Here is a 20,747-nt window from a genome sequence, read left to right on the forward strand (position 1 = left end):
CCCTCGTTCCTATCTATCCATCTCGTTCCTTTGTGCTTATTCCTGCCTGTCACTCGATTTACTGCAGGACACCTGGCCCAGTTTACAACGTGCAGCTCGTTCCAGCCCTCTGTTTTTCCACATCTCCCCTCTCCCCAGCGAGGAGGGATGAGGCAGGGAGCTGCTGGGCAGCCTGCAGCGCCCACCCAGCTGGGAGATGAGCAGCCTGGCAGGCAGAGCTGCTTTCTGTCCAGAAGGAAACCCCCTTTGGCAGGGCTGGAGCATCCCCTCGACCGCTCCTGGGAGGGAGTTAAATATAAACCAGGCGCCGCAGCCGTGGTGTCAGAGCTTCTGCCCCGCAGCTCCTGCTGCGACACACCTTATCTGAGGAGATGAGGCACAACTCTGTCCTGGAGCTGCCTCTGAATCCCAAGCACCAGCCATGCCCTCGGAGATAAGGGCATCCGCGCCGGCTGCGGGATCGCGGCAGAGCGAGGAACGAGGAGAGGAAGATGAATGGAGGGGGAAATAAAGGACTGAGAGAAGGGGGAGGATGAAGGTGAGCCCTCAGAGCTGCTCCGGTTTTGTTTTCACCTCTCATGTCTGGGAAGGTGAACTGGGGGGAAGAGAGGCCGAGAACAAAGCGCTGTCACTTACCCTGGCTGGTTCACTCATTATCCTTAATGTGTGCCGTGCTGTGGCAAGCAGAACAAGGGGAAGGAGAAGGATTTTCTGCCTCAGAGCAGGGGAATGAAGTCCCTCCCTACTCAGCAGACAGCCACTTTTCAGAGGGTTTAAGCTGACGGATGCCCAGACTGTCCAGACACTCCTCCCCAGGGCTGAGACCCTCACAAGGGAAACCCAGCTGCCCTAAGGATGGTTTGTGACTCTGCAGCACCCTGCCCTCCAGGCAGGGACACACAGAGAGTGTGGGACCACCTGGAAAACCAGCTGAGAGACCAGTGCCTCAGTGTGAACGAGACTGGGGCCTCAGAAAATCCCCAAATCCTGAACTCATCGAGCCAAAAGCCTCGTGCAGTAGAAATCTCAGGGCTGGACCTCATGGCCCAAAGCAGCTGAGGGGCAGAAAAGCTGCTTCTCTCCATTTCTCTGCCTCAACCACCACACTGCCTCTGCTGGGGCAAGCAACACACAAAGACACTGATGAAAAAAACATTTTTTGTCCTTCTGACAAAGCCACAAAGAGAGGGATGAGGAAAACAGCCATTCATGGCAGACAGGGACTGAAGAAGATTCACGCCCCCAGTAAAAACGGTCTCCACATTGCAGTCCCAGCAATTGAAATGGAAATGGTTTTTACGGAAAAAGGACAACAACAGGGAGGCTGCAGGGGCACAGACTTTTTTAAGCCCTGTTCTTGGGAAGGGAAGGAAAAAGGCATGGGATGCTCTGGGTACTCCATGTAAAACCACAGCCCAGAGCCTCCAAACCCACAGTTCCGATCACTCTTTGCAGGCTGGTGGCATGGGGAGGTGCGTGCCGGCACTGCCCAAGCAGCAGTGTCCCCACAGCCCCGCTGGGTGCTCTCTGACTGGCTCCCAGGCACAAACACCCGAGGCCAGGATGGGAAATGGTGCCTGGGCTCCATCCCTGTCCTGCTGGGATGCTCCAGCCAGGCTGCACAGCCCTCACCAGACGCCTCCTTCCATGTCCCCATGCCCCATCTCCAGCAGCAGCACAGGTGAGGGGAGGCAGATCCTGCAGACCCTGTGCAGACTCTGCTCCTCCCTCAGCAGCCAGCACACACCTCAGCGTTGCACTTTTCCCACTCTAAGCCTCTTGGCACCTCCAGTGTTGCCGTGTGCTGGAGTGGAAAGAGCTCCACAGCCTCAGGCACGCGTCTCACTCTCCCAGACACGTCTCACCTTCGGCAAACTGGTCCCAGCAGCTCTTCCCTCTCCTGCTGTCCCAGCTCAGGCTGTGCTAAATGTTGGCAGAAGTCACCTCCAGCTTCCCTGCAGCAGTGCAGCTCCCACAGGGTGGGGAAATCCTTCCAGGAATCCCCAAAAGTGCCAGCTCTTGTCTGACACAGCTGCTGCAGCAGCCAGCAGCTGAAACAACCCACAACCAGGAGCAGAGAAACCCGTGGCTTTACAACAGACCCCAGGAGAAACCTGGAACGAGAAGAGGAACAGAGGAAGGAGGCACGGACACCTTCCCCTGCAGCACGTTGTGGTTCCAAGGATTCCTCTGGTTTGGATGAAAAGGTGCTCCAAGGTGGGCCACAGCTGGTTTGTGACCACCAGGAGACGAAGGGAAGGGAAGGGAAGGGAAGGGAAGGGAAGGGAAGGGAAGGGAAGGGAAGGGAAGGGAAGGGAAGGGAAGGGAAGGGAAGGGAAGGGAAGTTACTCAGCCTTAATTAGTCTCATCAAATATTCATCTGGTAATTCCTCTGAGTTTACAGAGAACATTAGCAGCATCAGTACAACTCATTTGCTGCACATGCCATGAGCAAAAGGCAGTGCAGAACACCCAGTGCTGGGTGCAGTGGGTCAGTGCCCAGAGACCCAGCAGCAGCTGGGGGCTCACTGGAGATCTCCCCAGTCCAGGCCACAGCTGGGTTTGGAGGTGGCAGCTGAGAAATTTTCTGGGCGCAGGAGACAGCGTGACCCGTGCTGGTGAGCAGGTTGGAAACATCTCATCCCGAGCCTCAGCATCCTCCTGGTGCAGGACTGAGGCTGGAGAAGGGAAAAGGAATAATAACAGCCTCCATGCAAACAGGTCTGTCAGTCTGAGCTCTCCCTGGGAGCTCTCTGTGGCTGACAGAAAGCAATCAAGCCAAGGCCAGCTTACAGGGAACCTTTGCCATTGCTTTGCAGTAGAAAGATTTCCATAAATTGCTGGTTCGGTTGGTTTTGTTTGGTTTTTTTTTTTTTTTCATGAGACATTTTGTCTCAATTTGTCTTTCCCTAAAGGTCATTCTCGCAGACAGCAGCCCACTGGCGCCCATCAGTCAGAGGCTCTGACAAGCCAGAGGATCTGTCAGACCACATTTTGCCTCCCAGCTGCATTCAAGGCTTTGCATTCAACAATTTTAATTCCCCTAATGGAGCTTTCCCTTCAAGGCTAGCACACCATCAGAAACCAGAGAGCACCAGCACAAGGCAGAACTTGGCACAGGAGAAGCCTTAAAATCCACGTTACAGCCAGGGAAATGCAGGGAGCTGCAGCAGGAAAGCTCGAGGTAGACTTTAGGTAAGAGAAAAATAAAAATTAAAAAAAAAAAACAAATTTAGGAGCATCCAGATAAAGGTGAGGCACAGGGGGATCACAGCAGCCTGAAGAAGAGTCAGACTCTCTGTGTCCCAGGTGAGCAGGGGAACGCAGCAGGAGATGGCAAAGCCTTGTGTGCAGCAGGACGCGTCTCTGTGTCACCCGAGGCTGCAGGGCTGGCAGGACACCCCGGTCACGGGGCCTGGGGTCCTCCTCCAGCCCTGAGAACGGTGAAAAAACTCCACAAGAAACTTGTCCTGCTGCTGGCAGCTCTTCTGGAGGGCAGTGCCCGAGCAGGGGCTGCAGCTGGTGACCAAAACCCGCGCACGTGGCAGCGTCAGCTCCAGGAGGAGCCGTGACAGCACACGGCACTGAGGTAATCATTTACACCTCCTCTGGCATCAGCCGTGCCTGGGCTCACAGCAGCCCAGATTTATTTCACTGGGGGTGTGAAGGGTGGCTTTGGGATAGCTCAGGACAGCGACACGGGGACCGGAGACCAGCTAGCACGGACAATGGTCTCACCTGTGGAGTTCAGCACCATAAAATCCTTCAAAATCATCCTATCAATAAATGATTTAAAATCTCAGGTAGGGTAAACTCCCTAAGGCCCCAGAATAAGGTGCAGAGGCAGCACTACGAGCCTGAGCGTTGAAGATGTGGGCAGAGGTGATGTGGGACCCCCCACACCCCAGGGATGGCAATGCAAACTTGTGAGCTGGGCACAATTCCCCCCAGGGGTAACAGGAGCGTGGGGCAGGAGCTGTCCCCTGGACGTGCAAGGGAACAGATTCCACCAAGTCAGACACCACCTGAAGTGAAGTGTGAGATGAGCATAAAGCCCATTGAAAAAATACATAAATCCTGCCCCAAGTGGATTCCAAGTGGGAGAAGAAACCCCCATGGCGAACGGCAATGGGTTGAGAAGGGGGACGGCTTCTTGTCCCTTCTGGAGCCCCAAAGTGCCTGGGGGAGCCCAGGGGCACGGGGAAATCCTGCTCGGACTTGCACAGCAGCCCAAACCGCAGTGTTTGTTAGGTATTGATTGCACAGTCAATGGGCTGCCAGCGTTCCTCGCATTTTAACCAGACTTGTAATAACAACTGTTCGTTGAGGTTTTGGTCACGCTGTTAAAACTTTTAATTAGACAGACAATAAATTTTGAGCTGGCCATAAGAACGGTGTTATTTGGCTTTTTGGTGGATAATACCCCCCCAGAGACAGCTGGGCTGTCTCTGTCCTGCCCTGCCTCCCAGGATGGGTGAGTTCAGGGCAACTGACTGCAAGGGAAAGCTCAGCTCCTCACCAACCCGATGCAGGGTCCACCCCTGTCTGCTTCCTTTCCTGCAGCCTTCCCCAGGCTGCTCCTGGGGACAGATGTGATGTGATCACAAGGAGACGAGAGATTTTGCAGGGCAGAGAGTTCCTCTGAGAGAGCCAAGGCTGAGCCAAGGCCGAGAGCTCCTCTGCCTGTTTATTTCTTACTTTTTATACATTTGTGGGTCTGGCTGTGGATTGGCTTCTGGAGTTTTCACCTCCCAGCCGAATGGCCAGACCAACTGTCAGTTACAATTGTTTTCAGGTTAGAAATGTGCAAACAAAGGACAGGGAATGAAAAACAAAGGATTTGTTTATGTTACATGTGTGAGAAAAAGGTAGAAACTGCTCCTAATATTGTACAGTAGCTAAAAAGTCTGACTCCATTTTATGAACAATCAAAAAGCTTTAAAAAACTCAGAAAACCCAGGGTGACAGTGTTACAGGCACCATCCTGAAGCTTGGCAGCCCCCCGAATTCTGCTCCAGCGTGGGGCTGCTCAGCCCTGGCAAAGCCCCTCTGTGTGCCCAGCTTTACCCTCTCAGTCCAGAGGGTTTTCCCACCATGAAGGTACAGAGGAGACAGAGCTGGTTCGCCCTCAGGTCCCTCATCTCAAGCAGAGGCTTTGTCCATCTTCCCCCAGCAGCCCAAATGAGCCAGGCATTTCTCCATCCCCCCTGCACGCCCTCCCTTGCAGCTCCTCTGACCCCTGTCCCAGTGACTCAGCATCTCAGCGCTTCCAGGGGCAGGAAACAGCCCACCCGAGGCAGCAGCTCCCCACAGCACGCTCACTTTTGATTTGCTTGTCCGAGCAATAACGCAGAAATGAGGAATGGCAGCTAATTAAAAGTATCGATTCTTGTGGCATTCAAAACCACCCGGACCAAGGCAGGGCGGGGAAGGAGCGAGGAAGAGCCTGGGAGAGAACAGGGGCCAGCAGGACTGCAGTGCTGCAGTCGAGGGTAATTTCTCACATGGAGAAGACTCCTCTGCTCCAACAACCCCCTCCTACAAGGCCCTAAGACATCGGGTCTGTTCTTTACCAGAGAAATCTCCAAGATTCCCGTTCCCTCTGCTCCACGCGGATCCTCCTCTGACATGCCCCACGTGTTTTTAAGGCTGGCTGGCAGCAGGCAGACAACCACCCAGAAACAGAGGGAAAACACAGGCAGGCTGTTTCTGCAGTGATGCTCTCAAAGGTCAGCGCTTGCAGAGCCCTCTGACCTTCACAGCAGCACGCAGGAGATGTTTGTCTCTGGGACTCAGGAGCGGGCAGGGCGCCTGGGGCCGGAAAATCCAGACAACTTCCGGCTCACCTGCGCTGCACACCGTTGCACAAGGATGGTTTTTAAACCCAAGGCCGGTGTCTGTCGCTCAGGTGGAGGTGGGAAGGGTGGGGGCCATCAGCAGGCAGCTGGTGGGAATGGGTTCACATTGAGAGCGGGTTTAGGTTAGCTATTAGCCAGAGCCTTTTTCCGTGAGGGTGGTGGGGCACTGGCACCGGAGAAGTTGTGGCTGCCCCATCCCTGGAAGTGCTCCAGTCCGGGCTGGTGGAGCTCTGAGCAGCCTGGTCTGAGGGGCGGTAGGGGTGGAACCAGGTAATCTCTGAGGTCAGCCCAGGCCATTGTACAGTTCTGTGAAGAGGAAGAGGCTGATGACAAGACAGGAGCTGGGGGTGCCTAAGCCTGGCCAGCGTGGGTCTGTCTGGAGGGGAAGGGGGCTGCTGAATCCTCACTTCCCACAAGGGTAGAAGCTTTTCATCTCAAGAGATGAGCCAAGTGAGGAGCATCCCGACAGTGCTGTGCCAGAGACAGAGCTGGGAACAGACTCAGGAGCATCCACAGCCACTCATGAGGTAAGAAACTGTCACTCTCTTCCTGCTCTTCATTACCCATCCCATTGTCTCCCCATCCCTCTGTGTTGCACAGCTGTCCTCATGGGATCATAAAAGAGCCAGAAATTCCGACTAAAAGCTTGCTCCCTGTCCTTCCCACCTCACACAGCAAGCATGGCATGGAGTACGAAGGTAACAGAGTCTCCAGGTGCATCATCCCCACCTGAGGACTTGGAAGCAAAGAGGAACCTGCAGGAAAGGACTTCTGCTCTGAGTGTGCTCCAAAAGCTTCTCCGAGAAGTAACAAAGAACCTTCTCATTTTTAAAACTGTCCTGGCAGCCTCCTTAGTGAGGTTGGCACCCACATCGTGGGCGTGGACCCAGGGGGGAACTCCATCCTCTGCCTGCGGTGTTACCAGAGCTTCCTCTGAGCTCTGTGGGGGCTGCAGGCAGAGCTCAGTCTCCTTCTGCTCTGCTTCCTCTCCTGCATTCCCCCCAAGCCACTGCAGACCCTCCTGCCCTGCCAAGCACCCAGGCAGCTCTTCCCAGAGCACAGAGAGGGCCAGTGGCCACATCACAGCCCCCCTGTCCCCATCCCACACCACACCCGGGGATCACAGCGCTGGAGGAGATCAAAGATCCTGCTAAAACTGCAGGAAATCCATCCAGACAAGCAGGCAGAGGGATTGACTCTCTGTGACAGACTTTATCTGGCTCCAAGAAGGATAAACCTAAATCCTCTCCTGTATTTCCCCTCCGCTCCCCAGTCCAGAAGATGTAAGGTGACGCGTGGCCAAGACCAAAAAGCAACGTTTAGGAACGTGCAGGGCTGGGCTGAGGAGAGCACCAGGGAGAGCCCCACCATGGGGCAAGGAAGCCTTCACCCTCAGGAGCCCCAGACTGGCGGGTCAGGGCGAGAAGGGCTGTTGGGAAGGCGTCCCAGGATCTCCCATCCCATCCCTCCAAGGGAGGAGGCTGAGATGGCTTCACCTCCTGCTCACCCATCACCCTGAGCTGCTGTCATGGCAACACACGCTTGGATTCGGGAAGGAGCAGGTACTGCTGCCTGTTTACCCGGGAAGGAGGCAGCAGCGTGGTATTTCGAACAGGAGAGAAGGAGAGCAGTGAGCCAGCACGGGAGCTCACGGACAGGCTGACCCTTTGGTTCTGCTGCTCGTGGCTGGGAGATGTGCTCGTGGGGATGGTGACACTCCCCACACCACACGGGGACCCCACAGGAGGATGGGGTGATGGAGGCCTTGGGCTGCACGGGACAAAACTGGGACCTGCAGGGCGCTCAGCACCAACCTGGCCCTCCAAAGGGGGGATCAGAGCTCAGAAAGTTCCTCTGATACTCACCAGGGGCTGCAGAGAAAACACAGCAGCACCAGTGCTCTGGCGGTGGCTCCTGCCTTCTCCAGCCACTTCCCAAGGGCAGCCCCAGGACACGGCACATCCAGCATCACCCCTGGGCCAGGAGAGCACGCTGAGGGCAGAGCCTTTCCTTTGGAACCTCGCTCCTGCCTCCAGGGCTTTGATTCCAGGGCTCCTGAACCCGAAGGAGCCTGAGCAAGATATTTCCCCCTCCAGGAAAGAGCTGCATGGGAGGCTGGCGACCTCCTACACCACCTCCACATGCCAGCCCCTGGAGAACGGGGGGAATCTCGCTTGCAGCAGCCCTCTGCATTCAGTGCCTCACTCCTGGGATAGCAGCACCAGCAGCAGCCACACTCCTGGTTCCCCTGGGTGCAGAGGAGGCAGGAGCTGGGGGAAGAAAAGCTGTAAAAGAGGCCTGTGCTGGAGGGTTTGGAGTTGCCTCCAAACTTTCCTGATTTTCAAGAGATTTGGGTCCGACCTGCCCGTGGCAGAGACACAGCGTGGTCAGGGCAACAGAGTGAGATTGGAGCTGGCCCCTGCACTTCACACCGCTCCCCTGGCACACAGACCTCCTCACCAGGTGGAGCCTGCTGCGCTGCAGGCTTCGTGCCAGACCCTGGGCTCGGGGCCAGGCCCTCTCTGCAATCCCTAAATGTGCTGGCCACAGCCTAAGCAGAGGTTATTTTGGGGTTCGCTCACTACCACCAAAGTGGCCTCCTCACGGACCCCTCAAAACCACAAAAAGCAGGCAGCCAGGAGGCAGCAGTCATCACTGCTGTGTCCTGACAGGCTCTCTCCGTTTTCCCCAGCTGTGAAATGGGTACTTGCACTTCCCAGAGGTCGATGAGAGCTTTTCCTGGGTATCACGCAGTGAGGATCATTTTGTTCCTGGAAGCGGCGTTCACAGGGGAGGGAAACCCAGAGCAGCACAATGCGGTTATGGCTGACTCACCTGAGCATCCCAGGCCTCTCCCTGCAGCGCTGTTACAGGCAGGCCAGGCCTGAGGATGGATCTTTGATAGCAGAAAACATCTGCTGCAGATGTCAGGGGGATTCCCTGGTCTGATGGGGGCTGCCTGGTGAAGTAGGCGTCTCCACATGGCATGGCCTCTCCCAAAATCAATATGTTTACTTCATATTTGATGTCTCCCATCCCACAACACGCAGCTGAGAAACCCCCCTGTACAACAGAAGCTGTCTTTGGAGAGAGCTAAAAGAAGAAAATGATTAATAAAACATGGACAAGGCAGCTCAGTGCACTGTGGCACTTGGGCACGTCTCTGCAGGGCGCTGAGCAGACCCCAACTGTGGGCTTTTCCTCCTGGATGCCTTTGGCAGCTCTCTGCTCCCCATCTCCAGGAGAGCCTTAGGGAAGCCACCTGTAAAATGGGCAGCAGCCAAAGCTGGGTCTGCCGAGCCCCATGTCCGCTCTGCCGGGAATTCAGGCAGCCTGCAAGTGCAGCTGTGCCATTGTGTGCTTCCCTCCAACATCTGCCTGTCCTGCTCACTGGAAAAAAAAATCACGGAGCTGCTGCTAATTTCATTAGCAAGCCCGTCAAGCGGTTCATCAATCCATGATTTCCTGGCTTGCCGCCTTGAGGAAACAAGCGGGATCTGCTCTGAATTCACAAAGCCGTCCCCTGGGGTCGTTTGTCTGAAGGCTTAAAATTTCCCGAGTGCATTATTAGCTCGGATTAAAACCGAGGGAGGGAAGGGGGCTCGATTGGGGTTTTTTCTCCCCATGCCCGGGTGTAAGGCTGACCTCCCTGAGCCGCCAGCAGCTCCCGGGCAGGGGCACAGGTGAAGCAGAGCCCGCAGCGATGGGTGCGGATCGGGCCGCAGCTGCGGAGCGGTGGAAGGGACATCGGGAAACACTCGTGGTGGCCTTGGCAAAGGGTTGGCTCTCCGCGCCGAGGGTCCCGCACGCAGGGTCCCGCACAGACGGTCCCCTCGCCCGCATGGAGCATCGCTCCCGCAAAGACGGTCCCGCCTGGATGGTCCCTCTGCCCGCAGGGAGAGTCCCGCCCGCAAGGGGAGCCCCGCACAGAGTGTCCCGCACAGAGTCCCCTCGCCTGCACAGGGGTGTCACACTGAGGGAGCCCATCCGAACAGGGGTGTCACACTGAGGGTGGCCATCCCGCACGGGGTGTCACACAGAGGGTCCCCAGTCCGAACAGGGGTGTCACACTGAGGGTCCCCAGTCTGCACAGGGGTGTCACACTGAGGGTCCCCAGTCTGCACAGAGGTGTCACACTGAGGGTCCCCCATCCGAACAGGGGTGTCACACTGAAGGTCCCCCATCCGAACAGGGGTGTCACACTGAGGGTCCCCAGTCTGCACAGGGGTGTCACACTGAGGGTCCCCAGTCTGCACAGACGTGTCACACTGAGGGTCCCCAATCCGCACGGGGGTGTCACACTGAGGGTCCCCAGTCCGAACAGGGGTGTCACACTGAGGGTCCCCAATCTGCACGAGGGTGTCACACTGAGGGTGGCCATCCACACAGGGGTGTCACACTGAGGGTGGCCATCCGCACAGGGGTGTCACACTGAGGGTCCCCAGTCTGCACGGAGATGTCACACTGAGGGTCCCCCATCCGAACAGGGGTGTCACACTGAGTGTCCCCGGTCTGCACGGAGATGTCACACTGAGGGTCCCCATCCCGCACAGGGGTGTCACACTGAGGGTCCCCCATCCGAACAGGGGTGTCACACTGAGGGTCCCCAGTCCGAACAGGGGTGTCACACTGAGGGTCCGCAGTCTGCACGGAGATGTCACACTGAGGGTCCCCCATCCAGCACGGGGTGTCACACTGAGGGTCCCCCATCCGAACAGGGGTGTCACACTGAGGGTCCCCAGTCTGCACGGAGATGTCACACTGAGGGTCCCCATCCCGCACAGGGGTGTCACACTGAGGGTCCCCAGTCTGCACAGGGGTGTCACACTGAGGGTCCCCAGTCTGCACAGAGATGTCACACTGAGGGTCCCCATCCCGCACGGTTCTGTCCGGGACCGCGGGCGCGGCGGTTCTGCGGGCCACAGCGCCCTCTGCTGGCCGGCCGCTGCACCCGCAGCGCCGGGGAGCGGAGAGAACGGGAGAGATCGGGAATGGGAGAGAGCGGGAATGGGAGAGATCGGGAATGGGGAGAGAACGGGAATGGGGAGAGAGCGGGAATGGGGAGAGAGCGGGAATGGGGAGAGATCGGGAATGGGGAGAGAACGGGAGTGAGAACGGGAATGGGGAGAGAACGGGAATGGGGAGAGGACGGGAATGGGGAGAGGACGGGAATGGGGAGAGGACGGGAATGGGGAGAGGACGGGAATGGGGAGAGAATGGGAATGGGAGAGAACGGGAATGGGGAGAGAACGGGAATGGGGAGAGAACGGGAATGGGGAGAGAACGGGAATGGGAGAGATCGGGAATGGGAGAGAACGGGAATGGGAGAGAACGGGAATGGGAGAGAACGGGAATGGGAGAGAACGGGAATGGGGGAGAGAACGGGAATGGGGAGAGATCGGGAATGGGGAGAGACCGGGAATGGGAGAGAGCGGGAATGGGAGAGAACGGGAATGGGGAGAGAACGGGAATGGGAGAGATCGGGAATGGGAGAGAACGGGAATGGGAGAGAACGGGAATGGGAGAGAACGGGAATGGGGAGAGAACGGGAGTGAGAACGGGAATGGGGAGAGAACGGGAATGGGGAGAGATCGGGAATGGGGAGAGACCGGGAATGGGAGAGAGCGGGAATGGGAGAGAGATCGGGAATGAGGGAGAGATCGGGAATGGGGAAGAGAACGGGAGTGAGGAGAGAAAGGGAATGGGGAGAAATCGGGAATGGGGAGAAATCGGGAATGGGGAGAGAACGGGAATGGGGAGAGAATGGGAGTGAGAAGGGGAGTGAGGAGAGAACGGGAATGGGGAGAGAACGGGAATGGGGAGAGAATGGGAGGTGAGGAGAGAACGGGAGGTGTGGGGAGAACGGGAGGAGCAGGGAGAATGTGAGGTGCCAGAGACAACGGGAGGTGCAGGGGGAACGGATGGGCTCACCAAGAACCAGCTGCAAATCCGTGACCAATACTCACAGGAAAGCGGGAATCTGGGAGCAGTGGCTCGTGGCATTTTAAGGAGTAGCAGAACTGTAACTACGCTGACCTCAGCCAAGAGCATCTTGATCACAAAAGGAAAAACAAAAGCAAACCCAGAAGAGCTACAGTTTAATTCAGAGATGACGAAAAAACTTTTATTCTTACCCCAACTTCTAATTTTGGTAATGTAACCGTTCCTACCCCCACAATCCCAAAAAGCAAGGCCATTGTTTTAAAATGGAAAATGTTCATATGAAATGCAGAGAGGCAGTTTTAGATTGGAGGGAAATGACAAACAGAGGAAATGCCCTCAGTTTTCCACTTGGACCCCTTCTGGGTTGATATTTCCCCATGTGTCCTCCCACTGTTTTAGCCAAACTCTCAGCCCAGTTTGGCCCAGAACATGAATTCCCTTCTCCACCAAATATTCCCCTGTCTGGACACCAACCCAAGCCCACCCCAAGGGTGCAGTGGGCTCACGAGCCCAGCACCAAGGAATGAGGTGTCATCCTCCAGTCCCTGCACCTGACACGGTGACACTGCTGCTTGCACTGGTGCTGCTGCTGCTTGCAGGGGTTTGGGGGCTGTTCCTGCACCGTCCCCCTCTCCACCAAGCTGCTCACACCATGGAGCCCCCAGGGCTGCAGCACAGCCTGGCACGAGCAGCGCTGCCACGTTTCCACCCTCACACGTGTCCCGGTGGCTCTGCCACTCACCTCTCCTCCAGGAGGCAGAGGCAAAGCCTGCAAAGCCCCAAAACGCCCACTGAGCACAAGAAAAACCCCTGCCTAAGAAAATAAATGTGTTCTGCGCTCTCTCTGAGCTACCCACGGCAAAGCAGATACGGGCACAGCTGGGTCTCGCCATGGCTTTGTTCCTTAAAAACACGTCATTCCAGTCAAACCTCTCCTGGCACACCTGGCTGTCGGTAGAGAGAGGAGAGAGACACTCCGTGTCTGACTCCTCTCATAGCACTGCACCTGTGCATTGCCCTTGTCACCCAAGACACGCAGAGCCCAGATGGGAATCGCACCGCTCCACAGTAGGAGGCTTTGGGAACGCTGTCCCCAGGGAGGTGCAGTGCTCAGGGCACCAAAACACCTGCACCAGGTGTCCCCTGATGGCACAAAATAACAGAAGAGAGAGGCAGCAGCTGCAGCGCTGCCAGCTCAGTGCCCAGCCCAGCAAGGGGGGTGACCAGGGCAGTGACAGTGACCCAGACAAGCTCTCCATTTGCAGATGTCAGAGGCACAGTTTGGGCTGCCTTAGCTGAGTATGGGCATCTTGTGGGTAAAGAGTTTCTGGGTGCAGACATTCATTGAGGACTGATTACCTGAAGTGGGTTATAAAGGCTGAACCCAACAGGCAGTGAAAAAAGTGACAGGACAGAGGAGGAGCCAGGACAATCCCCTGATTTGGGGCCACCTCAGGGGCTGCCATCAAGGCGGTGCCAGCTGCACTGCTAAGGACCTGGGAAAAGGCCCTGGCAAGGCAGCCACCGGGTCTGCCTTGTGCACCAGCAAACATTGCCTCAGCACAGGGTCAGACATCATCCAGCTGACTCTGTTCCCCCTCACTGCACCCCACCAGGGGAAGTTTCCTTCTCATCCTCAAACAGACTGTCTGAGCTGTCAGAGAAGAACTCCTCCGGCTCCTCCTGCCTCATCTTGGACTCCAGAGCAGTGATGCGCTGCTTGAGCTGCATCTGGGCATCGTTGTACTCAGTCAGGAGCCGGCCAAAGCGGCTGTGCAGCGTGTCCAGGCTCGAGGCCACCCTGTCCAGCCTCTCCTCCATGCTCTTCCCTTCCGTGCTCTCCTCCGCAGCTGACTCATCCAGCAGCCCTTCCTTGATTAGGATCTCCCTGCCACGCTCCTCCAAGATCCTTTTGGCATCAGGGTACTCCGTGATCGCTTCCATGAGATCTTCCTTTGACAGGCAGAAGAGATCAGAGTAGCCCAGGCTGCGGATGTTGGCCGTGCGCCTGTTGCCCATTTTGCTCCCTTTGATGTTGAGGATGCTGATCTCGCCGAAGCAGCCCCCTGCGGTGAGCAAAGCATACTGCGTCACCCCATCATCCGCCACCACGGCCAGCTTGCCCTCCTTGATGATGTACATCTCCTTCCCGATGTCCCCTTTCCGGCACACGAAATCCCCCGGGCTGAACACCTGCGGGCGGAGCTTCAGCACCAGCTCCACCAGCAGCCCTGCCTCACAGTTCTGGAAAATCCTCACCTTCTTCAGTGTCTCCAGGTGAACGTTGATGGCGATCTCTGCCCTTAACTTATCAGGCAGGTTCTTGAGCACCTCCCGCTCGTCCACCGCCTTCTTGTTGGTCCACAGGTAGTCGAACCACTTGATGACTTTGGTTTCCAAGTCCTTGCTCACCTTGCGGAACTGCATGTAGTGCTTGATGGCGTCGATCTTGGCCTGGAACTCCGCCCTGGTGGCGTTCATGTTGGAGATCATGGACCCCACGTTGCCCACGATGGTGGCGAAGATGAGGACGCCGACGAGGAAATCGAAGATCACGAAGAGGTACTCTTCATCCCTCACGGGGGGAGGCGTCTCCCCGATGGTGGTCAGGGTCAGCGTGGACCAGTAAAGGCAGTAGACGTACTCCCGGGTCAGATAGCCGTACTCAGGGTCCGTGACATTGGGGTAGACCCAGCTGTCCTCCCCGAAGCCTATGGCCTTGGAGATGGCGTAATAAATGCAGGCGTTCCAGTGGATGATGACCAGGATGTAAAGAACCAGGTTGCTGATGCGGAAGATGTTGGGGTGGCTGGTTCTGGTCTCGGTCCTGTCGAAGAACTCGAACATGCGGGGGAAGCGCAGCAGCCTGTTGAAACGCAGCTCAGGGCAGTGCAGCCCCACCGAAAAATAGGCCAGGTCTGTGGGCAGGGTGGAGAGAACATCCAGCTTGAACTGCAGCGTGTGGATGTAGTTGTCCCGTAACTTCTTCGGGTCCTTAACCAGGAGGCCCTGTTCCAGGAATCCTAAAGAGAAGCAAATTATAGGATTATCTCGGTTTAAGTTTGACTTTTCTGCAGGTGTTTTTTTGAGCGCCTGAGCAATAGTCCGTGGTATGCCGTGGATTTCAATGCATAAATACACAGGGTCACCCAAATATTACCAGGTCCTGCTCTCCTCAGTGTGTTATCACGCAAGGCCTCCATCTGGCAAAAGCCACATAAAGATATAATTCTGGGATTTAGCCACAAAGAAAAAGGAGAAAAAGGTTTCCATCCCCCAGATCATGAATTATTGCAGTCCTGACAGGAAACGTACAGCCAAGTGCTGCCTTCCGAGAACATTAAATTCCACCATTTTTCCGTGCAGATAATTCATTAGCTGAACTGATGCGGAATCAGAGATACAGACCTTCAACTAATGCCCGAATACTAATAGTAATGCAGGTAATTTTGTACAATTATTCAAAGGTGAAGTTGAAAGCTGGCATGATTAATCTTTCATATTGAAACTTGCTCCATCTCCCAGATCTTCTAATTAGATTCTTTCTCTGGAGACTGCTTCGTACTAGTGAGCGCCAAGGCAGGCAAAACCCTCCTTCTGATGGGACTGTGGATTAGGCCTGTCCCTTGCAGCTCATCTCCACTTTCAAGGGATTAAAGGAAAGCCAGGATGCTGCTCCTGCTCACCTGTGTGCAGGCGGATCACTGTGTCCCCGAGGTAGAGAGCATCTGAGATGTAATCTAACACCAGCCACAGCACAAAATAAGTCTTCTGCAGGTCGGTGAAGCAAGCCCTGGAGGAAGGTCATCAAACAGGGCGTGAGACCACAAACACCGACACCTTCTCTAATTCTTACAGCTGAATGAAGGCTGATCCTGAGGCACCCAGCTGTGCAACAGAACTTGGGCACTGGGGACTCCTCTTCTAGGAATTAAAACTCCCTGCTGGGAAAGATCTGCCCTCCCTTGATGTAGGTAAAGCAGTATCTTGAAACCACCCCCGAACTGACCCCGAAACCTTGGCCCTTTCCAGCTGGGCCAGAATTGACAGTGACAGGGGGAGGTCTCTCCTTTCAGCGTCACCAGCCCCAGCACCGTCAGTGTCAGCGGGATCCTGGCTGATCCCGTTTGAAGCAGGCGATCAGGAGGGTCAGAGGGGCAGGAACAGGAACCCTAGAGCCTCCCAGCTCACCTGGCCACGAGCAAGCTCCAGTTATAGAGGACAGGAACTGCAATCACAGCCAGCCAGCGGTAATACCAGTCCCCAGCAGGGTCCACCACAAAGAGCAGCCACTTCCCCCTGGAAGCAGAGAGAAGAGCCAGAGCTGGCAGCGTGCGTGGAAAACTGGGCTGGACGGAACCACCTGAGCCACGTCCTTCATGCCACACCCTGCACTGCCTCGGACAGAGCTGCAGCCTGGCTGCCGGCCTGTGAGCCAAAACCAACCCCAGCAGCGCCGAGTCCCAGCACTGTCTCAGCTCCTTTGTCCCTCAAACCGAGCCAAGAATGCAGCAGAAGAGGAAACTGTGGGATGGTGAGGCAGAGCGGGTGGCCCACACGACACAGCACCCCAGGGGCAGAGCCGGGAGCAGATGTACGCAAGAGGGTGACCAGAAAGGTCCTGGGGAGGTGGCACGACGTTGCCTTCCCCCAGGTGAGGTGAGGAGCGGTGCCAGGCAGATCTGAAGAGGAGATTAATCGGAGCAGGAAGGGAAGTGTGCTGTAGATCAGTGGCAGCACCAGGAGGGGCTGCCCAAGCCCCAGAGAGGCAGCCCCGGGGGCAGCTGGCATGGCAGGGCTGCCTCCTGTGCCTCCTGCAGTCTGCACAGCCCGGGCTCCAGCCTCTGAACCGCTCCCAAGTGTTTGATCCTCCTGGTCTTGGGACTCTGAGATAAGAAGTGTGTGCTCCAGTTGCCAGATTCAGTGGAGAAGCTGGGGAAGAGAAACTCTGTGGTTGGGCTGATAGGCTTATAGCTGCTGCAGCCTGGTGGGGCAAAACCCTCTCCCTCCTTCCCTCCCTCCCAGCTTTTGAACACACAAAACTCCCTCCAGGGATGGGAAAAAACACAACCCACCTGCCAACAGATCCCCCATTACTTCTGGCAGGTCTGGAAGTCTGGAAGTCTCCTTTTCCTGGAGTACAGGCAGTGCCCGGAGCGTGGGGACTGGCACTGGGCACAAAGCCAGCCCCAGCCCCTGATGTTCACCCTCTGTGCACGCACAGACAAGTGGTGGTCCAGCCTCCCCATTTAAAGGGCTCATTTTTAACCAAAAAGTGCAATTTGGACATTTGTTTTTTGAGAAAGGGACTCTGCTCCCTAGGACATGCAGCACTGCCACAGGGGAAGCTCTGACCCACCTGCAGCCAGCCCAGACAGTTGTGGCACCCACAGCCACTGATAACCTCAATAATGCTGTTAATGTTGGTAATTTCAGCTTTAAATCACCGCTGCTGCCATGACAGGTGGCCAGAATCACTGATATTACACTGACAGCAGGGTCAGGGCTGGAAAAACAGGGCTCTGGGTTAACCCAGGAGGAGGGAATAATCATCTGCCTCTTCCCAAAGGCTTTGCACTCAGGCCTGGAGCCGTGGAGCATACACACCCAGTGGCACTGAGCAGCCCCTTCACAGAACATTTTCAGCTCCTTCTAGCCATGAACCAGCTCCCCTTAACCTCACAGGGCAGAACCGTATTTTCTTCCATTACTTGTAAAGACCCAGATACAAGGCTCAGATTATTTTTCTCCTACACAAAACAATTATTTCTCGGTGTTTTAATTACCATGTGTAATGCTAGGGTCCAGAGCAGTCTGTGAGCTCTGCCCTCTAATTAGCCAGCAGATGAAAAGCCAGGTTATTGCTTCTCACCGGGAGCGTGAGCTGAGGAGATGAAAGGGCTGGATTTGAAAGAGCCTGTTCAGAGAGCTGCTCTTTGTGGGGGCAGCAAACACACTCCCTTCATCCTGCAGGTGATGAATGATACTGGCAAACCCCACAGGTTCCTGGCTGGGATGCAGCAGCTGCTGGATGGAGTCCTGCATCCCTCAGCTTGTGTCCAGAGCCTCACATGCACAAGCTGCAGGTGCATCTTATCACAGACCCAGGGCTGCCTCCAAAAACAACCCTAGTGTGGGACTGGTGGGAAACTGGGGAGGTCTGACGTGTTTCCCACCAGGACATGGACCAGGAGGGAGAAGACCCCATGGCTGAGGGACAGGCCAGGTCTTCTCCACAGGGACACACCACCAGGTCCTGTGTGGCAGCCAAAGAGCCCAGCAGAGCCAGGCTGGCTGCCAAGAGAGGGGCTGGAGAGGGCAGCAGGGACCTTTCCCACCACTCCATCCCACCCCCTTCTTTCCCATCCCTGCTGGGAACCCCCGAGCTCCACGCACAGCTGACCCCCACCCAGCCAAGGACGGCTGGCACCACAGGAAAGGGACCCTACTTTTTGTGTAACTTCTCAGCCTCCTCATCCTCAGGTTCACCGGCAGCACCTGCAGCCACTGCCAGGAGCTCAGGGCCTTGAAAACGCTCCAGGAAGGGGTCTGGCCTCTGCTCCTCGTGCAGGCTCTTGTTGGCCCAGTCCCTGAGCACCAGCACCAGCCGGGCGATCCTGGACATGGGAGAGAGGCAGAGCAGGGAGTTGTTAACAGAGCAAGGACAAAGCAAAAGAGTCAGAGTCATCAGGAGAGCTGCAGCTCAGAAGAAAACCCTCGAAGCTCCCTCTCAAGCACTGGAATTTCTTTTTCACCCCTTTTAGTGATGATGTGGGACCAAAAATATGCAAGGAGTAGAGAGCACCCTGATAGAGTTCCACAGGTTCTACCCCAGTCCTGCTGGAATATGAGGGATCTGTGGGTGCCTGAGGCAGAGGGAGGCTGCCTGCAGGGAAAGGAGCCTGAGCCCAGAGGAGGTGAAGCCATCCCCAAAAACCCTCTCCACGGGCACTGGGACACAGAGAGCGGCACTCACAGATCACTCATCCCTGCATCCCGTGAATTCCACAGAGCAGAGGGGATCCTGACCCCACACAAGGCCCCAGTGCCAAGGCCATGCCAGTGGCACACGCAGTTACCTGGCCAAGGCTCCCTGGCCTTGGAAAGCGTGCTCAGCCCTCTGCTCCCCCCCATCCGGGCTGGCTCCTCTCTGCAGCTCTGAGGTGGCGTCATCCCGGGCTGAGCAGGTCCTGCAGCGGGGAAAAAGGGGGATCACACCCACGCTGTGCCAACGCAGCGCTGCCAGGCACACTGGAGGCAGCAAAGACTGACCACCACAGCCTGACCTGCTGGCGCTGATCCCTGTCCCCTCGGTGTCCCCCTTGGGCTGGTGGCTGGCTGGGGAGCTGTGCAGACCATTGCTCCTCATCCTCAGTGCGAGGAGACCACGGGCACGCACCCTACCCCGGGGACCTGCAGAAAGCACAACGCAGCCACAAGGAAACACGTGCAGGGCACAGCGCAGCGTTTGAACACGGAGATCCGGCACAGCCTGGGAGGGGAGGGTCGAACACCACGTTTCCCAGCACCAGCCAAGTCCTGCAGGGCATTTTGTTCTCTCCAAGAGATCCCGCAGCTGCGTGGGGCCATGAAAGTGCTCTCCTCGCCGTTCAGGCTCCTCATCCATCGCCAGAGGAGCACCTCTTTTTCCTTCTCTTCCCTGGTTCTGCCTTCCTCCCCTTTGCTTCCAGCGCTTGGCCTTGCCTGCTCCTCCTCTTCCCACTCCTTGCCTTGTGTGCTGCTCCTTTTCCCTGCCTGCCCCTCCCTTGCCTTGCCTTTCCCAGTCCAACCCCTCCTTTACCTCTCTTGCTTTCCCCTTCCTTGCCTTGCCTCCTCCTCCTTTGCCTGGCCTTGGGCTGCCTTGCCTGGCCTTTCTGTGCCTTGCCTTTTCTACCTCTGCCTTGCCTTTTTTACCTTCCCTTGTCTTTTCTACCCCTGCCTTGCCTCTTCCACCCTCCCTTGCCTTGCCTTACCTTTTCTACCCCTGCCTTGCCTCCCCCCTCCATCCCTTTCCTCGCCTTTCCTACCCCGCTCCTGCCTCGCCCTGCCTGTCCCTCCTCTCCTCACCTCCCTGGGCCAGCGGTGCCACTGCCCACAAGCCACCAGCGTCCCCCGAGGCCTCCGAACGCTGCGCTGCAGGCTCAGGCTGGCTGGCAGGGGAGAATCCCTGCCCCAGCAGCTCCCCGGGCTGCCTCCGGAGCGCTCCGGCGTTTTGAAGCACAGAGCCAGAGCAGCAGGAGCGCAGGTGGCAGCGGGGACAGTGCGCACTGCCCTGAGCCTGTCACCGCCCATCCCCTGAGCACCCCCGGCGCCCCGAGCAGCAAGGAGCACTCCAGAGGAGCTGACAGCAGCCAGGGCTGTGTCTGGGGATGGAAAAAGAGGAGGGAAACGCGTTGCTCGGGGATGCTCCGTTTCCCTGCGCGCGTGTTCCCTTCTCCCACCACCCGTCAGCTCCTCCTGGGGGCTGGAGGGACCCCAGACAACTCCGGGGTGGTGCCCAGCTGGAGATCACAGCCATCCTGAGCAGCTCTCAGTGACCCCTGAGTCCCAGGGATGGGCACAGCCAGCACCCCCAGATGGGCTCAGGTGCTGCCACACCAGGGGATGCCCCTGGATTGCACCCCAGGGTTCTGCTCCCACTCCCCTCCCAGCCCCCTGCCCCGGGGAAAAGCAAAGATGGTGATTATTTCCCTGCTTCAGAGGCTGTGCCCCAGCTACTGCTAGGACAGAAAACTGGAAAAAACATTTCAACACCCTCACACCCACTTACCTCTTCTCCCGCTGGCACAGCAGGGCACCAAAAGTGCCGCTCTGGAGTCCCATCAAAGAGAGCTGCAGAGTTCGGAGGTGATCATGAAACGCACCTTTCACCAGTTTCTGCCCTCTTATTTTGCTCGGGAAGTCATTCTAACAGCAAAAATTCCGCATCCCCAAGGCAATAAGGAA

At 56.8% G+C, this 20,747-nt stretch overlaps 1 protein-coding gene across 1 annotated transcript; it reads right to left on the reverse strand.

Moving 5' to 3' along the window:
- Positions 1-13,400: 13,400 nt before the first annotated feature.
- Positions 13,401-18,489, reverse strand: CNGA2 (cyclic nucleotide gated channel subunit alpha 2). The gene is made up of 4 exons (XM_040083902.1): positions 18,251-18,489; positions 15,993-16,100; positions 15,488-15,594; positions 13,401-14,824 (listed from the first exon to the last, which is right to left on the reverse strand). Exons 1-4 carry the CDS (start codon positions 18,487-18,489, stop codon positions 13,401-13,403), a joined length of 1,878 nt encoding a protein of 625 aa, XP_039939836.1.
- Positions 18,490-20,747: the final 2,258 nt, after the last annotated feature.

Source organism: Hirundo rustica, chromosome 21 (assembly GCF_015227805.2).
Source record: "Hirundo rustica isolate bHirRus1 chromosome 21, bHirRus1.pri.v3, whole genome shotgun sequence".
NCBI lineage: Eukaryota > Metazoa > Chordata > Aves > Passeriformes > Hirundinidae > Hirundo > Hirundo rustica.

Coding starts and splice junctions, on each gene's coding strand:
- CNGA2 (XM_040083902.1), bottom strand. CDS start 18,489: ATGACTCTGACTCTTTTGCTTTGTCCTTGCTCTGTTAACAACTCCCTG. Junction 16,101..18,250: donor GCTGAGAAGTTACACAAAAA/GTAGGGTCCCTT, acceptor CTCTGCTTCCAG/GGGGAAGTGGCTGCTCTTTG. Junction 14,825..15,487: donor AGTGATCCGCCTGCACACAG/GTGAGCAGGAGC, acceptor GCTTCTCTTTAG/GATTCCTGGAACAGGGCCTC.